Source organism: Scyliorhinus canicula, chromosome 9 (genome assembly GCF_902713615.1).
Source record: "Scyliorhinus canicula chromosome 9, sScyCan1.1, whole genome shotgun sequence".
Classification (NCBI taxonomy): domain Eukaryota; kingdom Metazoa; phylum Chordata; class Chondrichthyes; order Carcharhiniformes; family Scyliorhinidae; genus Scyliorhinus; species Scyliorhinus canicula.
Window position 1 is genome coordinate 31,568,318 of NC_052154.1, and position 22,044 is coordinate 31,590,361.

A 22,044-nucleotide genomic window follows, 5' to 3' on the forward strand; every position below is an offset into this window, starting at 1 on the left:
ATCCACCTTGATGTTTCCACAGATATCACTTTGCTCAAATTACACTCTTCACCTCATCCTTTGATGCTCGTGTCCCCAACAAAATTTGCAGTTTCCCTTTTTAGTTGATCGCCTTGGTATGATCACCAACAATAAAACATTTCATGAAATTCAAGGGACATATCTCGTGCCATCCACTACCAGATATGTTGGACCATATCAGCCAAGCCAAATCTTTATTTCCCCTCTGACAAAAACTACAAAATATATTAGGATCCTGGAGATGTTCACAGCAGAGAGGATGACTGAGATGATGTCTTTGGAGCTGGAGAAGCAGTTTGCAAAGCACATGGAGGTGGTGAGGAAGGAAATGCGAGTGGCTTTGAAGACGTTGGTGGAGAAGGCAGTTGCCCCGGTGAGAGTAGCTGTGGCGATGATTATGTTGGCTTATTTTATTTAAATTTGATTTATCTAATTTTAATTTATGGTTAAGTTCTCTTGTTTGGGGGGGGGGGGGGGGTGGGGGAATGTGATACATGTGATGTTACGGTATGGGGGGAATTGTGGGTGTTATGGGGCTGTTAGTTGCATATTACTGCTTTTTGCTATACTTGTTGTTATATTTTCTGTAAAAAATTCCAATAATAATTATTTTTAAAAAAAGAAGTGTGAAAGGTGGGGGGAATATCGATACTGGGTGACCTTTTTATGAAAAAAGTGCAGTGGGGGGGGGAGATTCTGGGATGGGGGAGGGGGTTCGATGTTAACAATGGATAGGGGTGGGTCAGGCTCAAGGGGCAGGGCCCAGTGTTACGATGATGGTGGATAAGAAGGGAGCGGTGTGTGAGACCCCGCCCTGGTTAGGATAGTTACGCGAGGGGGTTGGGTGGCCCAGTCAAGAGATCAAGGGTGCTGGGGCATCTGAAAGGTTTGAAGGCCGTTGTGGCAATGTTGCAGGAGACTCACTTGAGGGTGAAGGACCAGGAGAGGCTTAGGAAGGGCTGGGTCAGCGCCAGGTGTTTCATTTGGATCTGATGGTAGGGCTCGAGAGGTAGCGATCCTGGTTAGCAAAAAGTATGGTTCCAGATGGACAAAGCGGTTGCAGACCAGGGAGGCACGTATGCGATAGTGACAGGGGCATTGGAGGGGAGGTGGTGGCGCTGGTAAGCGTGTATGGTCCCAACTGGGATGATGTAGGAATTGTGACGGTGTGTGGGGCCATTCCCGACTTGGATTCACACAAATTGATAGTGGGTGGTGACTGGAACTTGTGCAGGAGCAGAGATTGGACAGGTCATGGCCGCACTCGCTTGTCCCGGGGGTGGGCTTGTGGGGGTCGGAGAACTCTTTTTTTCTCCTCGGTCCACAAGGTTTATTCACAAATTGACTTTTTTGTGGTGGGGAAGGCACTGTTGGCAGGGGTTAAGGGGTCAGAATACTCGGCAATTGTGATACTGGATCATGTGCCGCATTGAGAGGATATGGTGTTGGAGAGGGAGGCAGTGCAGAGGGCGGGGTGAGATTAGATGTGGGTTTGTTGAGGGAACAAAGGTTCTGTAAAAAGATTGGGAAAGTAATCAAGGAGTATGTGGGGTTCATATTCCTGGTATCGGATCGGCCGGAGTTGGAAGTGGTGGTGGAGGCAGAGTTTGACATTGTATTTGTTATTGTTGGTGGGTTCAGATTTGGATGAAAATGTGAAAAAGGAGAATAAAAATATATATTTTTTTTAAAGTGGAGTGGAAACTGTTTTAAAGTTTCATTTGAAAAACCTGGTCTAGATTTCAGAATGCAAACCACTGAGGGAAAGTATTATTATGAGAAGATTTTAAAGCGAGGTTTTGGGAGTAGAGTTTGGAAACTCTCGTGTGATCATCATCTGGAGAGATTCTGAGGCGACATCCACAAACATTCACTTGGGGAGAAAAGTGTGTGTATTTGACCAAAGTTATCTTGTGACCTTAAAATGAATTGTGTGCTAATGAGACTATGAAGGTATACTTGTCGGGCGTTAAGCTTTAAATCTGTGTATGGGGGGGGGGGGGGGGAAAGAGAGAAGAAGAGAAGTAAAGAAGTACTGTATAATCCAATTTTGTGCTTAATAGTTCCCCCCCCTTCCTAAAATGATTTAGCGGTCCTGTGACTCTGACCCTCCACTTTTAAAAAAATTAAAAGTTAGTAATTTGAGTGAGAGATTCTGGAATCTTCCCATCCAGTCAGATCAACTGAGACTGTAGCATAATTGCTTGCCATAGAGAGAGTGCAACAAAGTGTTCACCAGACTGATTCCTGGGGTGGCAGGTTTGTTGTACGATAGAGTCGACCAAGCCTGTATTCACTAGAGCTTAGAATGGGAAGGATAAATTCGGACAGGGCTGGACTGGATGCAGGAATGGTGGGGCGGGATTCTCCCAGCCCAGGGCCGGGCTGGAGAATCCCCGCAACCGGCCCACGCCGCCTCGACGCTGGCATGCGATTCTCGCCGCCATTGGCCCGGGATGGGCCGAGCGGCCGCTCTAAAAAGGTAGAGTCCGGCAGGCACCGTCCACACCTGGTTACAGCCGGCGGGAACTCTGCGCACAGGGTCCGGGGGGGGGGGGGGGGGGGGGGGGGGCGGCGTGCGTGCGTGCAGGGGGACATCTGCGGTCAGGGCCCACCAATCAGCGGGTCGGCCGCTCGCTCCCCGGGCCTATTTTCTTCCGGGCCGGCCCCTGAACTCCCACACCATGTTGCGTCGAGGCCGGCGCGTTGAGGCGTTGAGGGTGGCCACTGCGCATGCACGGGTTGGCGCCAGCACCACTGCGCATACGCAGATCCCGCGGCGCACAGTTCACGCCGGGTTGGGAGGCTGGAGCAGCGTGAACTTCCCCAGCGCTGTGCTGGCCCCCTGTAGGGGTCAGAATCGGTACTCCCAGCGGCCCGTTCACACCGTTGTGAAACGCAACGGCGTTTCCAATGGCGTGGACACACTGCCGCCGAATGGGAGAATTCCGCCCAATGTTTCCTCTGGCTGGGGACGGGGGGTGGTTCTAGAACAAGGGGCGTGGTCTCAAGATGCAGAGAAGGTCATTTACGACTGAGGAGGAGAAATATGTCTTTACAGGGTGGCAAACCTGTAGAATTCTCTGCCACCTAAGGCCGTGGAGACCAAACCACGGAACGTAGTAAGGCGCCAAGGGGTACGAGGAGAGAACAAGGGTTTGACACTGAGAAATCAGCCAGGATCACACTGAATGGCAGAGCAGGTTTGATAGGCCGAACAATCTGCTCCTATTTTCTGCGTTTTTATAACAAAAGTTAACTTCAGATTTAAAATTTACAATTGATCCAGCATCAATTGCTATTTGCAGAGTGATGATCCAAACTTCCAAGTGTAAATTTTACCGAGTTACAGTCCAAGGGCTTATCAGTCAGCAGAAATAATTTCTCTATCTACTCAATCTGTTCCCCATCATATTTATTTCAATATCTTAAAACTTTTGATCAGACCACCCCATAACTGTCCAAATTCCAGGGAATACAATTATAGTCCGTGCAAGTTCTCCCTTGTAATTTAATCCTTGGAGTCCAGATTTTTTCTGGTTGGAATACACTGTAATCCCTCAATGGGCAATATACCCTTCCTAAAGTGTGGTGCCCAGAACTGCTCACAGGTATGGTCTAAATTGGGGCTTTGTGTAGCTTCTACATATATAACTTTACATCCTTTTACTTGGTTTCTCTAGAATAAAGGCCTGCATTCCATTAGCCTTTAAGATCACTTCTGTACCAGTTCATGACAGTTTAATGATCTATTTACCTGGAGACTCAAGTTTCTTTGGATCTCCACTATTTTTAGTATTTCACTATTGGGAGTACACTGTTCTATCATTTTTAGGTCTAAAGTGTACGATCCTACATTGAAATCCATTTCCCAATTATGTTAATTCACTTAATCTAGCAACATCTCTTCGTAATTTTACACCTCACATTTTTGTGTCATCTGCATATTTGGATATGTAGCTTTCTACCCCATCTTAGTAATAAATACTGAACAGTTGAGACCCCAACATCTCACCAATTGGAGTACCAGCCCTCATCATTACCTCTGTCTCTTGCCACTCAATTTCTTAACCATGTCAATAATTTTCATTCAATTTAATAAGCTACAACTTAAGCCAACAGTCTCTTATAAAGGACTTTATCAAATGCCTTCTGGAAGTCCGTATAAATAATATCCATTCAGTCCCGTCTACTACTTCATTCACCTCTACAAAAATTTCAGATGACGTTCAATAGGTACGATCCTTTATAGATCCATGTTGGCTCTGTGATCAGTGGAAAATTTAAGGTATTCAGAGCAATTTTCCACTTTACAGAAATGTTTTTTCTGGATCACGAGAACTTCTGAAGATTACGTTTATGTGTCTGCAATGTTCTCATCTACTTTCTTTAAAGCTCTGGAATGTAAGCCATCTGGTTGTGGAGATTTGTCACGCTTCAGTGCCATTTTTCTTGAGATGGTATTCTCCCCCCACAATCTGTATTTTGCGATGGCCCGCTGGCAGCAGGACAGTCAATGGTGTTTCCTGTTGTTTGCACCCTCCATCGTTGGAGGATCCACAGTGGAAAATCCCGCCCTGGATTTAATTTGTTTTTATTAATTTCAGGAATCCCTGACCCTACTTCAATAGTGTCCTCCACAAGAAATGATGCAAAGTAATTATTCAAAATGTCTGCCATTTCCTTGTTTTCATTGGCAATATCGCTTATCGGTTTTGCATCTATGTTTTGTGACACGTTGTTGGTCTTTGTACTTTTCCCCTCATTCACCAGGATCTGTGCTATTTGGATGAAGGAGTTGTGGAAGTTCTAGTTCTGTAATTTGCTCCCTTCTTCCAAACCTGTTCCTCCCGGCCTCTTGCCAAAACCCTTTTTAAAACCTCACATTAAGTTTGGATTCACCCCTCCTTCGGCCCAGCAAACTTTTTCTTTGTGTGCCTCCGCAAAGCATCATGTGATTCGGTTCCACATTAAAAGTCACTATATTGTTTATAATTTCCACTTAAGCTTACATTAAAAAAATCTAAGTTTCCAAAATAATTCAGTGGTTAAACACACAGCTTGCAATAAAAGTGACCCATACCGGCCAGGAAGATTCAAAGTTAATTCCCTGGGCAGTGCTGGGATAGCAGACATTAATTGGGGCACTAACTTGGTCAATCTACGAGCTTGGGAAGGGTGAAGAACTGCCTGGAATACTGCCTCCAATTACTACCTGGTGCTTTGTTGGGAGGTGCATGTGTGTGGCCAGAAGGTAAAGCCTGCTGATCTCTTTACATTGATGAGTAAAATAGCCACTTGGGTACCACATTGAGTGTAAAAGTAATGTTCTACTAATCAAATCAGTTATCATTGGCTTTGGTAAAGAAGAGTGAATGGAGGAAATATCTTAATGCTGACAACTGAAACATGGGCTAATTAGAACCACCTAGTGTAAACTGAGGCTCAGAGAAGATCAGGTATGGAAGGGAAAGAAACTTCAATTTATTTGTACATTCCACATCTCCAGAACATCTTAAAAAGTGCTTCACAGAAAATTAATTACTTTATATCGACAGTTGTAGTCTAGAAAAACACAACATTCAATATGTACTCAGAAAAATCCCAAGAAGCGCAAAGATAAATATGTTTCTTTAATGGTATTTGTTGAGGGATAAAGTAGAACACGCAAGTCTGAGGCAAGAGCGCTTACCACTGAGGTAACTACTGCCACTTAGCTACAAGATTTGGCATTAGTCTGCTGTGTCAGTCCTCAGCACAGGTATCAGTGAAGCATCTGTGGAAGGTATTCCAATAAAGAAAAAAACTACGTAATTTAGGGTATATTTTAGGAGGTTCCTTCAGCATACCAATCCTGTATAAATATCCAAACCACCTTAAAAGACTGCTGACCAAGTGGCCTATGTATCAAATGATGCAAGATGGCTAGTCAAACAGGATCCTCCACTTGGAAAAACCTGCACTCCCAAACTAAACCCAAAACTACTCCAATCCTTAAATTTCCATTTCAGGCAAACAATGCCAAGCTACCTTAAATGGAACAATTTAAAGACACACCATAATCAATATGCGGTGATGACATAAAATGTGAAATGTGAATGGAAATTCAATAAAAATGGAGGAAAATATTTTTTAAATGACAATTTTTACGCATTGATCGGGTATGGTTACATTGTCCATGTACTGGACTAATGAGACACGAGCTCAAACCCCATCATGGGCAGCTGGGGAAGTTAAAAAAAACTATTAGTGTTGCAAAAAAAAACCCAACCAGTTCATTATGTTCTTCAGGGATGGAAACTTGCAGTCCTTACCCAGTCTGTCCTACATGTGACTCCAGTCCCAAAATAAAGTGGTTTATTCTTAACTTTCCTGTTAAATGGCCCAGCAAGCCACTCAACTGTATTAATGAAAAAGTAACAAACTGCAGTGGTTCAAGAAGGGAGCTCGCAACCACCTTTTGAAGGGAAATAAATGCATTGCCCACATCCGTGAACACATAAAACAAACCTTACATGCACAATCCAAAAGTAAAGTGAAATACATTTGAAAAAATGTGGCTAGCTCAGACAATCAATACTCCAAAAACACACTTTTGTTTGACCCAAAAACAGTTTTACATTGACATATTTTTCCAATAGAAAGAACTTCGGTATGTGTCACAGAATCAAAGCACTGTGGAACAAAGAAGCTCAAATATGCTTGAAATTATATAGAACATTTTAGTTGTATATGGAATTAAAAATGTCAATACAGCAGCTCAACGCTTCAGATCAAAGTAGTTGTAAAGTTAAGACAACTAATAGCAGATGTGATTTCTACTAGAGTATACTATAATCTTAGAAATAAATTACAATGTTGCAGCAATTCAAAGAAGGGGAGGGGGTTATCAGACATCATGAAAAAGACGACTAAGCTCAAGCAGTTTGCTATTGCCATCTGAAATAATAGATGGACTTGCAGCCTTTTAATGTAGTTTCTGATTTTTTTTTAAAAAGGGTATTGCTAGTTGATGTAGTGGACACCAATTCATTGGATTGCTTAAAGCAGGAGCTGGACCGGGTTTGTTCTTATCACCTCATACAAAAAGATCGGTACTACAATAAAATTACCAGGCGATTGCCTGGACCAGTTTCAATTGCCTGGGGGAGGGACGGTTGGGTAGCTGAAGGGGAATCCCCTAGATGTTTAAGCCCAAATTGGCCTCTCCTATTTCTTGGTTGCTCTTAAGGTGAGCACATGGTTGTAAAAAGGTAGCATAAAGGAGTCCATTTTATGTGTCACCATTATGTGGGGCAAGCTGGATGGAACTCCAAAACCTACCAGGAAAAATTATACTTGGGTACACCATTGTGTATGGAGGTACATGTACAGAAAATGTGAAACCAGATTCATTTCAATGTCAATGCGAAAAATTATTCAAAAACATCAAAATGTATATGTTAAATTAGTCAGTCAACATTCTCAGCCTGTAGAAAATACTCAGAGGACTACTGGTAGGGTTCAGCTGGGAACCCCATATGGCCCATTACTCCTGCATTTTAAAATAAACTTACCACTTATGTTAACAAAGTCCTCCTCTTGATTTCCATGGTCACTAATGGACTCTGTCTTATCAACTTCAGCTTTATCTGTGTGCACACATTCCTCCATCCCTAAAGAATGCTGCACCACTGTACAAACACAGAACACTTCTCAATTTATGGTATCTTCTGAAGAATTGAAAATGTCAACTGTTGCATTTTTGATGGTGTATTCTAAACTGTTGAGTTAAATAATTAGGTCATATTCCTCAAGTTTAAAAGTCAGAAACTCCAAACAATCAGATCACAAAATGGCTGCTCTGTACCAATCCTTCATTTTCACAGCACCACATGTGGTAGAAAACAGAAAAATAATCCATGGAAAGTACTTATTTGTTTTCTGTCACTTATTTGTTTTCTGTCCAGTATGAATATTCTGAGTCATGTGTTTAGAAAGAAAAATATTTTAATTGCAAAAGTAAAAAAAAATGATAGCCAGGCAAAAGCTTCCCTTTGTTTGAATCATGGTCAAATTAATACCATGCACTGTGACCAATACTCAAGAGCTGTCAACACTAGACAAATGCTAGGTGCAAGGTTTTTAAATCACAAACTATACACCAGAGGCATTAATTCTCCATTTAACATCGACCACTTCAGTTGCAAAGAATGGAAAAGTGGCACTAAGATCTTCAGTTACGTGCTTTTCCTCCTTCTCACCCACCAAATTTTTTGATTTGTTCATATTTTCTCTTGCTTTCACTTAACCACAGGCAAGGTTTTCTCAGCACTTACTGCTAACAGATGCTGGGAATCCTTTTCACTTCCATAACACATCCTACTCGCTGGTCAGAGAAAAGCCACATATGCACATAGGAAATGATTGAGGGCAAAATACTGTCCTGCTTGACTATCACACACATCTTCTGAAAATAGACTTAAACTCCTGCTGAAAATACTGCATAACGATATTGTATTAAAACTTAATTCATTGCTAGAGTGCTCAATAATTCAGAATAAGCAGTGGTACAGGATCAAAAATCAGAAAAGGTGCAGGTTAAATCTCTAGATAAGACACTTTTATATTGCAAGAGGTGTAGTACTTCAGTTGTCAATGCTATTCTCCAATGTAAAAGAACCTGACTTCACCATGTTGGTGACATTGGAAACCAACATTTTAGTGGGTCCAATGAGCTGCTGGCAAATAATGTGCCTCTTCTACATGCATTCTACACATGCAGCCAGTTTTATTGCAAGCATCATGACAGAGTCTCAGTAAAGGTGGCCATGAACCATCATGGATTGTCCCAACAAAAAAAATATCTGGTTCACAGATGTCCTTGAGGCAAGAAAATTTGCAAGCCTCATCTGTTCTGACCTACATGTGACTCCAGACCCATAGTAATGTGGTAGCTACCCTCTGAAATGGTGGGGCAAGTCACTCAGCTAAAGGGCAATTATTATGTCCAACAAATGCTGGTCTCATCAGTGATATCGACACCCTATGAAAGAATAAAAGAACACCAATGCTTACTCCACAATTTGTGGGCTTGCAGTTAAGACACAAAAAGGCAATCTCCTTTTATCAATTAGTTTCCAAACAAAAACAAGATCAGAAGTTGAACAAGGGAAAAGCTCACAGCTCAGATTCTGCTGAGTTGGAGGCCGGTGACACCACCAAGTGCTGCATCGTGATTTGATGGAGATTTTGTTTATTCTAACCAATTTGAAAGTTATGCTTGAGTGGTAATGATGGCATGACAAGTGGCCTCAGCACACCTTGGCTAACAAGGTTTAGAAAGAAAAAGGAGAGGAGGTTGGCGAGCTAATGTTTAAGGTGTGAGGATGTGTTTTAGGTATCTGAGGTGGCGCAGGGATGGGAGCAATTACATAAATTGAATTTGGTTGGAGGAGCAAATTAAGGGGGATTTTAAGAGGTGGGACATGCTACCGCCGTCATTGGCGGGGCGGGTGCAGTCCGTGAAGATGACGGCACACCAGAGGTTTTTTTTAAATATTTTTTTTATTCTCCACCCATTTTCACATTTTCTCCCAAATTTACACCCAACAATAAACAATAATCAGAAACTAATGCAATGTAAATCCCCATATCAATAACAACGATCCCATCCTCCTACCAAACCCCTAAACATTAGCCCGCATGTTAACATAAACAAATGACAAAAAGGAATCAGGAATCACCCATAGTCACCATTAACCATACAGTCCTTCTCTCCCCAACCCTCCGAGCCCCCCTAATGTTCGATGTGATCCAATTCTCAAAAGCGCATAATGAATAACGCCCATGAATTGTAGAATCCCTCCATCCTTCCCCTCAGTTCAAATTTGACCTTTTCAAGCGTCAAGAATTCCAGCAGGTCCCCCCGCCACGCCAGGGCACAGGGTGGAGAGGTTGAGCGCCATCGTAACAGGATCCGCCTTTGGGCAATCAACAAGGTGAAGGCTACAACATTAACCTCCGCACCAGTTTCCAACCCCGGCTGGTCTGACACCCCGAAAATGGTTTCCAGAGGGCCCGGGTCCAGTTTCACATGCACCACTTTAGAGATTACCCTAAATACTTCCTTCCAGTAATCCTCCAGCTTTGGACAGGACCAAAACATACGAACGTGGTTTGCGCCCCCCCCCCCCCCCCCCCCCCCAAACAACGTTCACATATATCTTCTACCCCCTCAAAGAGCCGGCTCATCCTTGCCCTTGTACGGTGCGCTCTATACACCACCTTCAGCTGTACCAGCCCCAACCTCGCACACGAGGTGGAGGCGTTCACCCTCCGGACCACCTCACACCAGAACCCCTTCTCCATACCCTCTCCCAACTCTTCCTCCTACTTTGCCTTGATCCCTTCTAGCGCCGCCTTCTCCTCCTCCAAAATAGCCAGTACTAAACCACCGGTACTACCCCCTTCTCCTGTCGTCAGCACCTCTTCCAGCAATGTGGAAGGCGGCTCTACTGGGAAGCTCTGTATCTCCTTTCTGGCAAAGTCTCGAACCTGCATGTATCTAAATATTTCCCCCTGCTCCAGCCCATACTTCGCTCCCAGCTCCTTCAATCCCACAAAACGACTCCCAAAAAACAAATCTTTTAGTGTCCTAATTCCTTTCTCCTCCCATCTCCGAAAATTTGCTTCCCACTTCCCTGGCTCAAATCTATGGTTCCCCCGAATCAGCATTTTCCTTGACCCTGCCCCCAACCCGAAGTGCTGTCGAAACTGCCTCTAAATTCTCAATGAAGCTATTACTACCGGACACCTGAGACTAGCGCCTTCAACACACCCAAGTTTTTTATTCGTATTCTAGAACCTTCTGATTTTTTATCTCAAAGGCCTTCTTTGTGTTAGTGTTGGGTGGGGTTACTGGGTTATGGGGATAGGGTGAACAGTGGGAACAGGTTCCGGTACTTACAGGTGTGAAACTATGTGAGGAAACAGGTGCCGTCCTTTTCCGACATGCCACACCCGGGGTTGCAGGACAAAGTGGTGTCGAAAACAGGGATTTGTGAGGGCAGGGTGTCGGAGATTTATAAAGAATTAATGGACCTGGAAGGCACCCCGATTAGAGACATTAAGCGGAAGTGGGAGGAAGAGCTGGGTAGGGTACTAGAAGTTGGGTTATGGGAGGAGGCTCTGAGAAGGGTGAATACATCCTCTTCAATTTAAAGTAGTCCACAGGGCACATATGATGGTGGCCAGAATGAGCAGGTTTTTTTGAAGGGGTGGGGGGGGGGAAAAGGGAGGGAGAGAGAGAGAGAGAGAGAGAGAGAGAGCACGTCCACATGTTTTGGGCCTGTTCGAAGCAAGAGAGATTTTGGCTGAGGTTCGCTGACGTGATGTCTGAGGTGCTGAGAGTGAAGGTGGTCCGGTGTCTACAATTGGCAATTTTTGGACTGTCGGAAGACCCGTGACTCCAGGGGGTGAGAGAGGTCAACATTTTGGCCTTTGCCTCTTTGGTGGCCTGGAAACAGATTCTGCTGGGTTGGAGGGACTCGAAGCTGCCAAAACCAGGGGGGTGTGGCTGAGCGACCTTGTGGAATACCTTCAGCTGGAAAAAATTAAGGTTGTCTCAAGAGGGTCTGTGGAGGGGTTTGCCCGGAAATGGAAACCGTTTATCTACTTCTTCCAGGGTAATTAAGTCAGCAGGGGGAGGGGGTCAAGTTTCTAAGCAGGAATGCTACACAAATAGGTATGTAATTCTGGGACATTGGAGGTCAACTGCAGGCACCTTACTAGCATTGCAGCCTCGATGAGTTAGCATACAGACTAGGAATCAAATATGGGGTTTCTTGGTCTGTATGGCTCCACCTATTGCTAGAAAAACTAACTTGGCTATCAAAAATAGTCTACTATTCTTTTACCCTTCATGAAAAAAAAACAGTAAACACCCCATTGCCTAAGAGTTTTAGCGCATGTGACAAGTTTGAAAGCTATGACACTTGCCCCCAACCAAATCAAGGGACTCAACCTAGATTTATTCATTTTAACTACCAGAAAAGATTCGACAAATCCTTTCATTTTAGTAATCAAACTACATAGTCGTCTTGTTTTCTGCACACATTAGTCGTGCAGGTTCTACAACAGTATTTTTTAAATACCACTTTCCCCCAGAAAAGCCATAAGATAAAAATCCATTTGTACATTCAGCATTTTTTAATCGCATTCCCAAAACACACAAATTTGAACGACATAGCCCATTTCAGTTGCAAAACACATAGAATATGCAAATAATCTGACCATGAAATTATCTGCACCACAGATCAGACAACCCTATCCTAAAGCCAAACCTTGTGAGCAGAATAATTTCAAGGTAGGGACACAATTATCATCTACATGCAGGAAGATATGATCAGTCATCAAGATGATCACTTTGTATGACTGGAATTAAAACTCTAACCTATTAGCTCAGTAAAAAATGCCTCAAGGTTCTCCAACTAAATAGCCACTAAGATAGGTGCATAAAAGAAAAAAAATCTCAGCTGCAGATGTGTTTGCCTTGGATCACACAGGTGATCACTCCCACATTCTGCAGCCACCACACATCACCTGCCCTTCTACCTTTATAGTGTTTAATTCATAGAATTTACAGTGCAGAAGGAGGCCATTCGGCCCATCGAGTCTGCACCAGCTCTTTGAAAGAGCACCCTACCCAAGCCCATAACCCAGTAACCCCACCTAACACTAAGGGCAATTTTGGACACTAAGGGCAATTTAGCATGGGCAATCCACCTAACCTGCAATCTTTGGACTATGGGAGGAAACTGGAGCACCCGGAGGAAACCCACGCACACACGAGGAGAAAGTGCAGACTCCGCACAGACAGTGAACCAAGCCGAGAATCGAACCTGGGACCCTGGAGCTGTGAAGCAATTGTGCTAACCACCATGCTACCGTGCTGCCCAAATTATAGCGTTTAATTCCCGTACTAGCCTCCCTGAACAGCCGCCAGAATGTGGCGACTAGGGGATTTTCACAGTAACTTCATTTGAAACCTACTTGTGACAATAAGCAATTTTCATTTCAATTAAAATGTAATCAGTGAAATAATTTTTATTGAAAAATTTTGAATTTATACAACAATAACGAACCATAATAAAATACCAAAAATAACAATAGTATTAGCAATCGTAAACATTCGCCCCACCTCCATGAACAACACAAATTAACACAATATTAAGTTACACCCCTCCCCGGGTTGCTGCTGCTATTGACCAAGATACCCATCTTTGAGCCAGGAAGTCCAGAAAAGGCTGCCATCGTTTATAGAACCTTGTATTGATCCTCTCAGGGCAAATTTGACCCTTTCCAATTTTATAAATCCCGCCATGTCACTGATCCAGGTCTCCACACTTAGGGGCCTCGCATCCTTCCACTGTAGCAAGATCCTTCGTCGGGCTACTCGGGATGCAAAGGCCAGGACACCGGCCTCTTTCGCCTCCTGCACTCACGGCTCTACCGCAACTCCAAAATCGCGAGTCCCCACCCTGGTTTGACCCTGGATCCAACCACCCTCGACACCGTCCCCGCCACCCCCTTCCAGAATTCTTCCAGTGCTGGGCATGCCCAGAACATATGGGCGTGGTTCGCTGGACTCCCCGAACATCTGGTGCACCTATCCTCACCCCCAAAGAACCTACTCATCCTAGTCCCGGACATGTGGGCCCGGTGCAGCACCTTAAATTGGATGAGACTAAGCCTCGCACATGAGGAGGAAGAGTTGACTCTCTCCAAGGCATCCGCCCAAGTTTCGTCCTCTATCTGCTCCCCGAGTTCCTCCTCCCATTTAGCCTTCAGCTCCTCCACTGACGACTCCTCCACCTCCTGCATTACCTTATAGATGTCAGACACCTTCCCCTCTCCGACCCACACCCCCGAAAGCACTCTGTCCATCGTCCCCCGCGAGGGCAGCAAAGGGAATCCCTCTACCTGTCGCCTAGCAAACGCCTTTACCTGCAAGTATCTGAACATGCTCCCTTGGGGAAGCCCAAATTTATCTTCCAGTTCCCCCAGGCCCGCAAACCTCCCGCCAATAAACAGGTCCCTCAATTTACTGATGCCCACCCTCTGCCACCCCCTAAATCCCCCATCCTTGTTCCCTGGGATGTAATCAGTGAAATAATTAATGTCACATAGAACATTTATTGAAATAACACATGTAGACTACTTACCCCAATTGAAATTTCCTAGTCAAGATAAATAGGATTCCCCAGCCAAACTAATTTTTTTTTTTTTTACTATTAATAAAATATTGCCCATACAACCTTACAATTACCAAAGAAAGATAAATCAGAAAAATATTCACTAAGCATTAAACTACCTGTTTTCCTGCAATGTCACACTTTGAATTCTCTCAGAATACTGTCAGTTGACTTTGGAGCCCTGGATTAGATAGTTCTTTTGGCTCTGCTGTTGGTCTCTAGGTCCTCTTCTCTTTGCTCCATGAGGTGCTGCTGTACATCTCCAAGTCCTCCTCGTCCCACTCCATTAGGTGTTGCCGTCTGTCACCGGGTCTTCCTCACCCATGCTCCATTACGTGTTGCTATTATCCCCGCTCAGTTAAGTGTTACTGCCCATGTCTGGGTCCGTCTCGTCCCACTCAGTTAGATACTGTCTGTCTCTGAGTTCTCCTTGCCCCATTCCATTAGGTGTTGCTGCCTATCTCCGGGTCCTCTTTGTCTGCTCTTTTCACAATGCACAAATAGAAAATAAAAATCTTTGAAAACACAACACCTATTTCAGCATCTAGGATCAGTTTTAAAAGGGTTGTGTATCTGAAACTTCAATTTCTATAAGAGTTAACTTTTGGCTGTTTTTTTTTAAACGTAAAAAGAGTTTCCCTATGCAAGCACGATCTCAGATAGACAACTCACATTTTCTCACCTCTTTGGCCCTCCTGTTCCAAAGTCAACAATGCTGGAATGTGGTTCCAAGATGTTGTAACTTCTGTATCTCACTTGAATCTCACATTCTGAGAGACTTAACCACGAGTTGGTCAGCCAAAATGTGTTCTCACTCAGCTTCTGCATGCACGCAGTTCCACCAAACATTGCTGGACAACTATTTGCAGCAGACACCTGGGTAATGTTTCTCTTCTCCAGATCAAGAACATAGCAATAACTAATTTGTGGTTATCCCCATTATGAGTGGCTGCCTAAATACGGATGACTGCCCTGAAGTGGTGACTAATTTCTAGATTACCCAATACATTGCTCCACTGAAACATTGGGAGGTGGAGAAAAGGGAGGTTGTGTCAATCTCATGTACAATTTCTATTTTATCAAAAAGATTAAACGCATTAATTATAAAACTGATTTTTGAAGATTTTATTTTCACAGAAATTAACAGTGTAATACATGCCCACAGCAAAACACTATCCTGTCTTTTTCTCAACGCATCACACTAAAGTCATTTTCCCATTTTGACTCACCCAGTTATTTTTGTACCTACAAGCTGAATATTTCAGCCAACACATTATAGTTAAAATTCGATGCTTTTAATGCTCAGAAAGCATGTCTAAATTAGAGGACCTTGGCTTAAAAAGGGAGACAGACAATTTTATAAATCACAATCCTTTCATTTTATATAAAGCACAATAGTTAGCTATTAATCAACAACTTACATTTATGTAGCTAGTACTTTTAACTTCGAGAAACACCTCAAAGCATCAACAAAACCTCATTTTGATCCAAGTAAAGAAACAATACTACAACAATGTCAGCCTCACCTAAATCATTTGTTCAGAGTTAGAAAGCTGTTAATTCAAGATCCACACTAGGACTCATGAGGGAATACTCATGGAAGGAAGATATTTCAGATGAGATATTAACCTGTGGTCTTGCTTGCCTGTTTCAGTAGATGTTTATAGCACTATTCAAAGAGATGGGGTAACTGTCCTCACAACTGAACCAGCAATCTTTCCACAGTAAAGACAAACAGGTCAACTAGTCATTAATTTCACTGTAGTTTGTAAGTTTTGCTTTGTGCAAAATGACTTGCATTTTTCAACATAGCTAAAGCCATAGTAATTTGTTTTGTGATGTGCTTTGAAACTTCCCCCCCCCCCAGAGAAACTATTTACTCAGTATATAAACCGAACGGGGGAAAAAAAATGTACCTAAATCACAGGGAGAGTAAAAGTTTAAAAAGAGATCCAAGCTTACAACTTCAGGTGCTTGAATAATAACAAAGATATTTTGGTCATCGGACTGAATCCAAATACATTTTAAATGTTAACATATAAAAAAGATGTTGCAATTTTGATCTTGCATTTTCCACCCATCATGCCGGATCAAAGATTCCATCCCCCGATGAGAGAATAATATTCCTTTGCTTTGCCTCTAAATACACAACTGTCCTTCTACACAGCACACCGAGAGTCACGGATGTGGGTTCAACCCCAACAATGGATCAAAGTTAATAAACTAGATTATGCTTCAGTGCAATAAAAGGTAGTGCTAGATTGTCTGTGGCACTATCTTTCAGATACTGTTACTATCGCATTTGATGTTAGAACTGGACAGGAAGATCCCAGAATGGAACCCTGGCTCAAAAGAAAAAGACCATAACTTTTATTTTTATGAAACGTGGAGGAACAGAGTTAAGAGACCACTAATTAGTTTTATCAAGAAACTGTTTTTTTATTAAACATGAAAATTGGATTATAAGACAATAAATACCCATGTATTCCCCCTTACTTAATTACAAAGAGGTTTTAGGATTAACATGGATTACAAGTGCAACTTAATCTACAATGATCTCATTAACAAAGTCATTTTTAAGTGCACAAAGTGACTGACTCAAATACACACACCACTCTGAATGCCAAGTGAATATTTGTGGATGTTCTCCCCCCCCCCCCCCCCCCCCCCCCAAACCAGATGACTGCCACATGACTGGTTTCCAAACTCCACTCCCAAAATCTTCTCTTGTAATAATGCTTTCCCTTAGCAGTTTGCTTTCCAAAATCCAGACCAGGTTTTCCAAATGACTCTTTTTAAACAGAAAATCCAGTCCAGAATTTCACACCAACCCCTTTAGGGTTGCTTTGCTTTGACTGTTGTGCAAACTGCTTGCTTTAGCTATCAATTCCCAGACTGTATTAAAATGGCATCAGGCATTTGATTTGCCTTTGATGGCTGCTATTTCACTTTTAAATTGGTTACTGCAATGTCCCTAACTCAGAACACTTACTCCTCCTTGAATTTTTCTGAACAATAACTTAGTCTCTGTTCACTTAACTCCAGACTTCTTGGACACTTTATTTTGCTTGTTTCCTTAATTAGACCAAACACAATAGGAACACCATTGGAACTTAACCAACACCCATATATACAAACACCTTTGTCCAATATGGATCTAACTATAGGTTTTACCCTTCCAAGCACAGAAACATTAACCCTACTTACCAATAGAAACATAAATCCCTTAAAGCTAACTTTGTTTTCCTAACATTAGGTAGACATTTCCATAGAAATCAACAAGCAAAATGAATGCTTAACTATCTACTAGTTTCCAATCTTTCAACGTTTTTGATACAGTGCATTCTAACTGGTTCCCAATCGTCAACGTTTTTGATACAGTGCATTCTAATAATTTTTCAAAACATTTTAACTTTTATTTGCCACTGATGGATTGACAGGCAATTTAGCATGACATAAAGCACTCATTACAATATCTCCATTGTAACCAATTCCAAGCTCTCACCTTCAGGTGAGGAGGTAGGGAGGGAACCTGGACAAAACAAAATTGGATGTGCAAAACTGGTTGTTGCTGCTGTGCTTGGAAATCTGTTCCACAAATCAGACATGTTACAAAGCGTTAGGAGCTTCAGAATATTACCGGACTACTTCCTCTGAAAGAGGTTCTCTAACTACTTTGCTGAGTCACCTTACCAATAGTCAGTAGCAACCCCAATGTAAACTTGCTGGATTACCAAACCTGTGACTAGGAATATGTGTTTCTTTCCTAGGTATTCCCATTACATTGAGGATCTGGTCTTGGAGAAGTCAGAAACTTGTCCTGGGAGTGCCATCAGCTGCACACGATTTACACAGTTATTAGCCCTGGCGGCATGGATTCCGATAACATAAAATTAACTTTAAAGAATGTTGAAGTAGAAAGATCTTCTCAGTACAACGTCAGCCAGAGGCTGAGGAGTGCTTATCTTTTAATTTCTATTATTTCTCTTCAGTCATAATTATTATTTAGATTTCCAGAAAGCCTTTGACAAGGTGCCGCATAGGAGACTGTTAAATAAGTTAAACGCCCATGGTGTTAGGGTAAGATTCTGGCATGGATAGAGGATTGGCTGACTGGCAGAAAGCAGAGAGTGGGGATAAAGGGGTCTTTTTCAGGATGGCACCCGGTGACTAGTGGTGTGCCTCAGGGGTCTGTGTTGTGTCTACAACTTTTCACGATATACATTAATGATCTGGAAGAGGGAACTGAAGCCACTGTTGCTAAGTTTGCAGATGATGCAAAGATCGTTAGAGGGACAGGTAATATTGAGGAAGCAAGGGGGCTGCAGAAGGATTTGAACAAGTTAGGAGAGTGGGCAACGAAGTGGCAAATGAAATACAATGTGGAAAAGTGTGAGGTTATGCACTTTGGAAGGAGGAATTTAGACATAGACTATTTTCTAAATGGGGAAATGCTGAGGAAATCAGTAGCACAAAGGGACTTGGGAGTCCTTGTTCACGATTCTCTTAAGGTTAATGTGCAGCTTCAGTCGGCAGTTAAGAAGGCAAATGCAATGTTAGCATTCATGTCAAGAGGGCTAGAATACAAGACCAGGGAGGCACTTCTGAGGCTGTATAAGGCTCTGGTCAGACCCCATTTGGAGTATTGTGAGCAGTTTTGGGCCCTGTATCCAAGGAAGGATGTGCTGGCCTTGGAAAGGGTCCAGAGGAGGTTTACAAGAATGATCCCTGGAATGAAGAACTTGTCATATGAGGAATGGTTGAGGACTCTGGGTCTGTACTCATTGGAGTTTAGAAGGATGAGGGGGGGATCTTATTGAAACTTACAGGATACTGCAAGGCCTGGATAGAGTGGACGTGGAGAGGGTGTTTCCACTTGTTGGAAAAACTAGAACCAGAGGACACCATCTCAGACTAAAGGGACGATGAAGAGGAATTTCTTCAGCCAAAGGGTGGTGAATCTGTGGAACTCTTTGCCGCAGAAGGCTGTAGAGGCCAAATCACTGAGTGTCTTTAAGACTGAGATAGATAGGTTTTTGATTAATAAGGGGATCAGGGGTTATGGGGAGAAGGCAGGAGAATGAGGATGAGAAAATATCAGCCATGATTGAATGGCGGAGCAGAATCGATGGGCCGAGTGGCCTAATTCTGCTCCCATGTCTTATGCTGTTTTATTTTCCATTTTCTTGCAATGCAGTCTTAGGCCGCACGATACAAGGAACACTGAAAATATCATTCCAACATACCTCACAGGAGAAAATGTACAGAAAATGGGAATAACCAAAAGCTTAGTTGAATAGATAGTTTGAAGGATTTTAACAGAATGGTGGGCACTCGAGGGCTTAACTTAGCTTGCAGGGCTACAGGGATAGCGCAGATAAATGGGACTAATTGGACTGCTCAGAGCATCAGCATGCACCGAACAGACTGAGTGATCTCCTGCTGTGCCATAATGACTATGGCTTGAGAAAGAAATTAACCTTGATGCGCCAAATAGAATAAAGAAAAGTACAGCACAGGAACAGGACCTTTGGCCCTCCAAGCCTGTGCCGACCATGCTGCCCGTCTAAACTAAAATCTTCTACACTTCCTGGGTCTGTAACCCTCTATTCCCATCCTATTCATGTATTTGTCAAGACGCCCCTTAAATGTCACTATCGTCCCTGCTCCCATCACCTCCACTGGCAGCGAGTTCCAGGCACCCACTACCCTCTGTGTAAAAAAACTTGCCTCGTACATCTCCTCTAAACCTTGTCCCTCGCACCTTAAACCTATGCCCCCTAGTAATTGACCCCTCTACCCTGGGAAAAAGCCTCTGACTATCCACTGTCTATGCCCCTCATAATTTTGTAGACCTCTATCAGGTCACCCCTCAACCTCCGTCGTTCCAGTGAGAACAAACCGAGTTTATTCAACCGCTCCTCATAGCTAATGCCCTCCATACCAGGCAACATCCTGATAAATCTCTTCTGCACCCGCTCTAAAGCCTCCACATCCTTCTGGTCGTGTGGCGACCAAAATTGAACACTATAAATGGACTATTTCTGTTCCTATCTCTTGTGGTTGAAACTTCTTTTTTTTTTAAATCATTTTATTAAGGCATTTATGGTTTTATAATAACAAAAGACACAAGTACAGATATAAACACAGTTCAACACATAACACACCCCTCCATCTCCCACAATTCTCGCCTAAGCTAGACCGACAGAGTCTAACTCCATCCCCCCAACCACCTCCCTTGCTCCCTTTTTTGAATCTGCTGACGGTTCAAATTTCTCCGAAGAAGTCGATAAACGGCTGCCACCTCCGGACGAACCCTAATAATGAACCTCTCAAAGAGACCTTGATTTTCTCAAGCCTGAGAAACCCAGCCATGTCACTAACACATACCCCTGCTTTCGGGGGCTTGGAGTCCCTCCACGCTAATAAGATCCGTCTCAAAGCTACCAAGGAGGCAAAGGCCAAAACATCAGCCTCTCTCGCCCCCTGGACTCCCGGGTCTTCTGACACTCCACAAATTGCCACCTCTTGACTCGGTGACACCCTCACTTTTAACACCCTGGACATGTCATCTGCAAATTCCTGCCAGAATCCCCCGAGCTTCAGGCATGCCCAAAATATGTGGACATGATTTGCGGGCCCTCCTGCACATCGCCCACACCTGTCCTCTACCCCAAAAAACCTGTTCTTCCGGGCCACCGACATGTGTGTCCGGTGGACCACCTTTTATAAACTTCTAATAGCATATTATATGAGCCTAGTGCACACCAAAATCCTACCATCTTTTAAATCTTATGGGCATTACAATATTTCTACCAAATTTCTCAACATCAATGAAGTTCTCTCTACACTTTTTGTTCATGCAAATAAAGTTTCTAAATTTCCAACATTAATACTGAAGTGTAACAATGGTTACCATAAGAAATAGGAACCATTCAATAGATCATGGCAATCTGACATTTCTCACGTCCACTTCCCTGCCCGTTCCCCCAACCCTCGATTCCCTTACTGATCAAGATCTATCTCAGCCTTAAATGTACACAAGGACTCTGCCCCCACTACTCTCTGTGGCAAGGAGTTCCAAAAACTCACAACCTCAGAAGAAATTCCTCACCTCAGTCTTAAATTGGCACCTCTTTATTCTGAAACTATGCCCTCTGGTTCTAGACCCTCCTTTGAGGGGAAATATCCTCTCAACGTTTACCCTGGCAAATGCTTCAATACACTAGTCTGTATTGTCATGGGAATGTCCCTTTAAGAAATGTGTGTTTATCAAATGGCTTCAGTGATGTCATTGTGTGAGTGGAGCTGGGCTGTTGTTCTGTCTTTTACTTTCGTTTTGAGCTGGGAGCTGTTTGTGGCTCTGAGTTTTACTTTTTTTTAAAGACAGTTGGGAGCTGCATTCAGACAAAGGCGGCTTATTTTGGTCTCTCTCTCTCTATATGTTAAACGGTGTTCCGATCACATGATAATTTAAAAGTGATACCTGTATTCTGTCAAACCTACTATTTTGTGAAAAGGGATTGTCTGATTTATGGATGTTGTTACTTGAGTGAATCAGAAAAAGGGAAGTTATTAAGGGTTAAATATAGAGTACTGTAGCTGTTTGGGGGGGGGGATGCATGTTTGTAGTTGATAAAAATGCTTAGTATGTGTTTATAAAATGTTAACTGAATTTGTAGAATAAACTTTGTTTTTGATTTAAAGTGCATAAGGCCTCTTGTTGCATAACACCTGAAGAGTAGGTCCTTGTGCTCCTCATAAACAAAATCTATAAACAGTTGTAGGT

General features: G+C 43.0%; 1 protein-coding gene across 4 annotated transcripts in view; it reads right to left on the reverse strand.

The window, feature by feature from the left end:
• The window catches only part of LOC119971203 (zinc finger protein 821), a 41,410-nt gene that overhangs the window by 18,213 nt on the left and 1,153 nt on the right, over positions 1–22,044 (reverse strand). For 2 of the 4 annotated variants that reach the window (XM_038806428.1, XM_038806427.1), the window contains 2 exons: positions 14,375–14,738; positions 7,578–7,694 (listed from right to left, as the gene is read on the reverse strand). In XM_038806428.1, coding sequence (XP_038662356.1) covers positions 7,578–7,674 — 97 coding nt within the window. In that variant the 5' untranslated portion in view covers positions 7,675–7,694; positions 14,375–14,738. The remainder of the gene's footprint in view (positions 1–7,577; positions 7,695–14,374; positions 14,739–22,044) is intronic. The other 2 variants (XM_038806429.1, XM_038806426.1) reach the window with 2 other exon arrangements.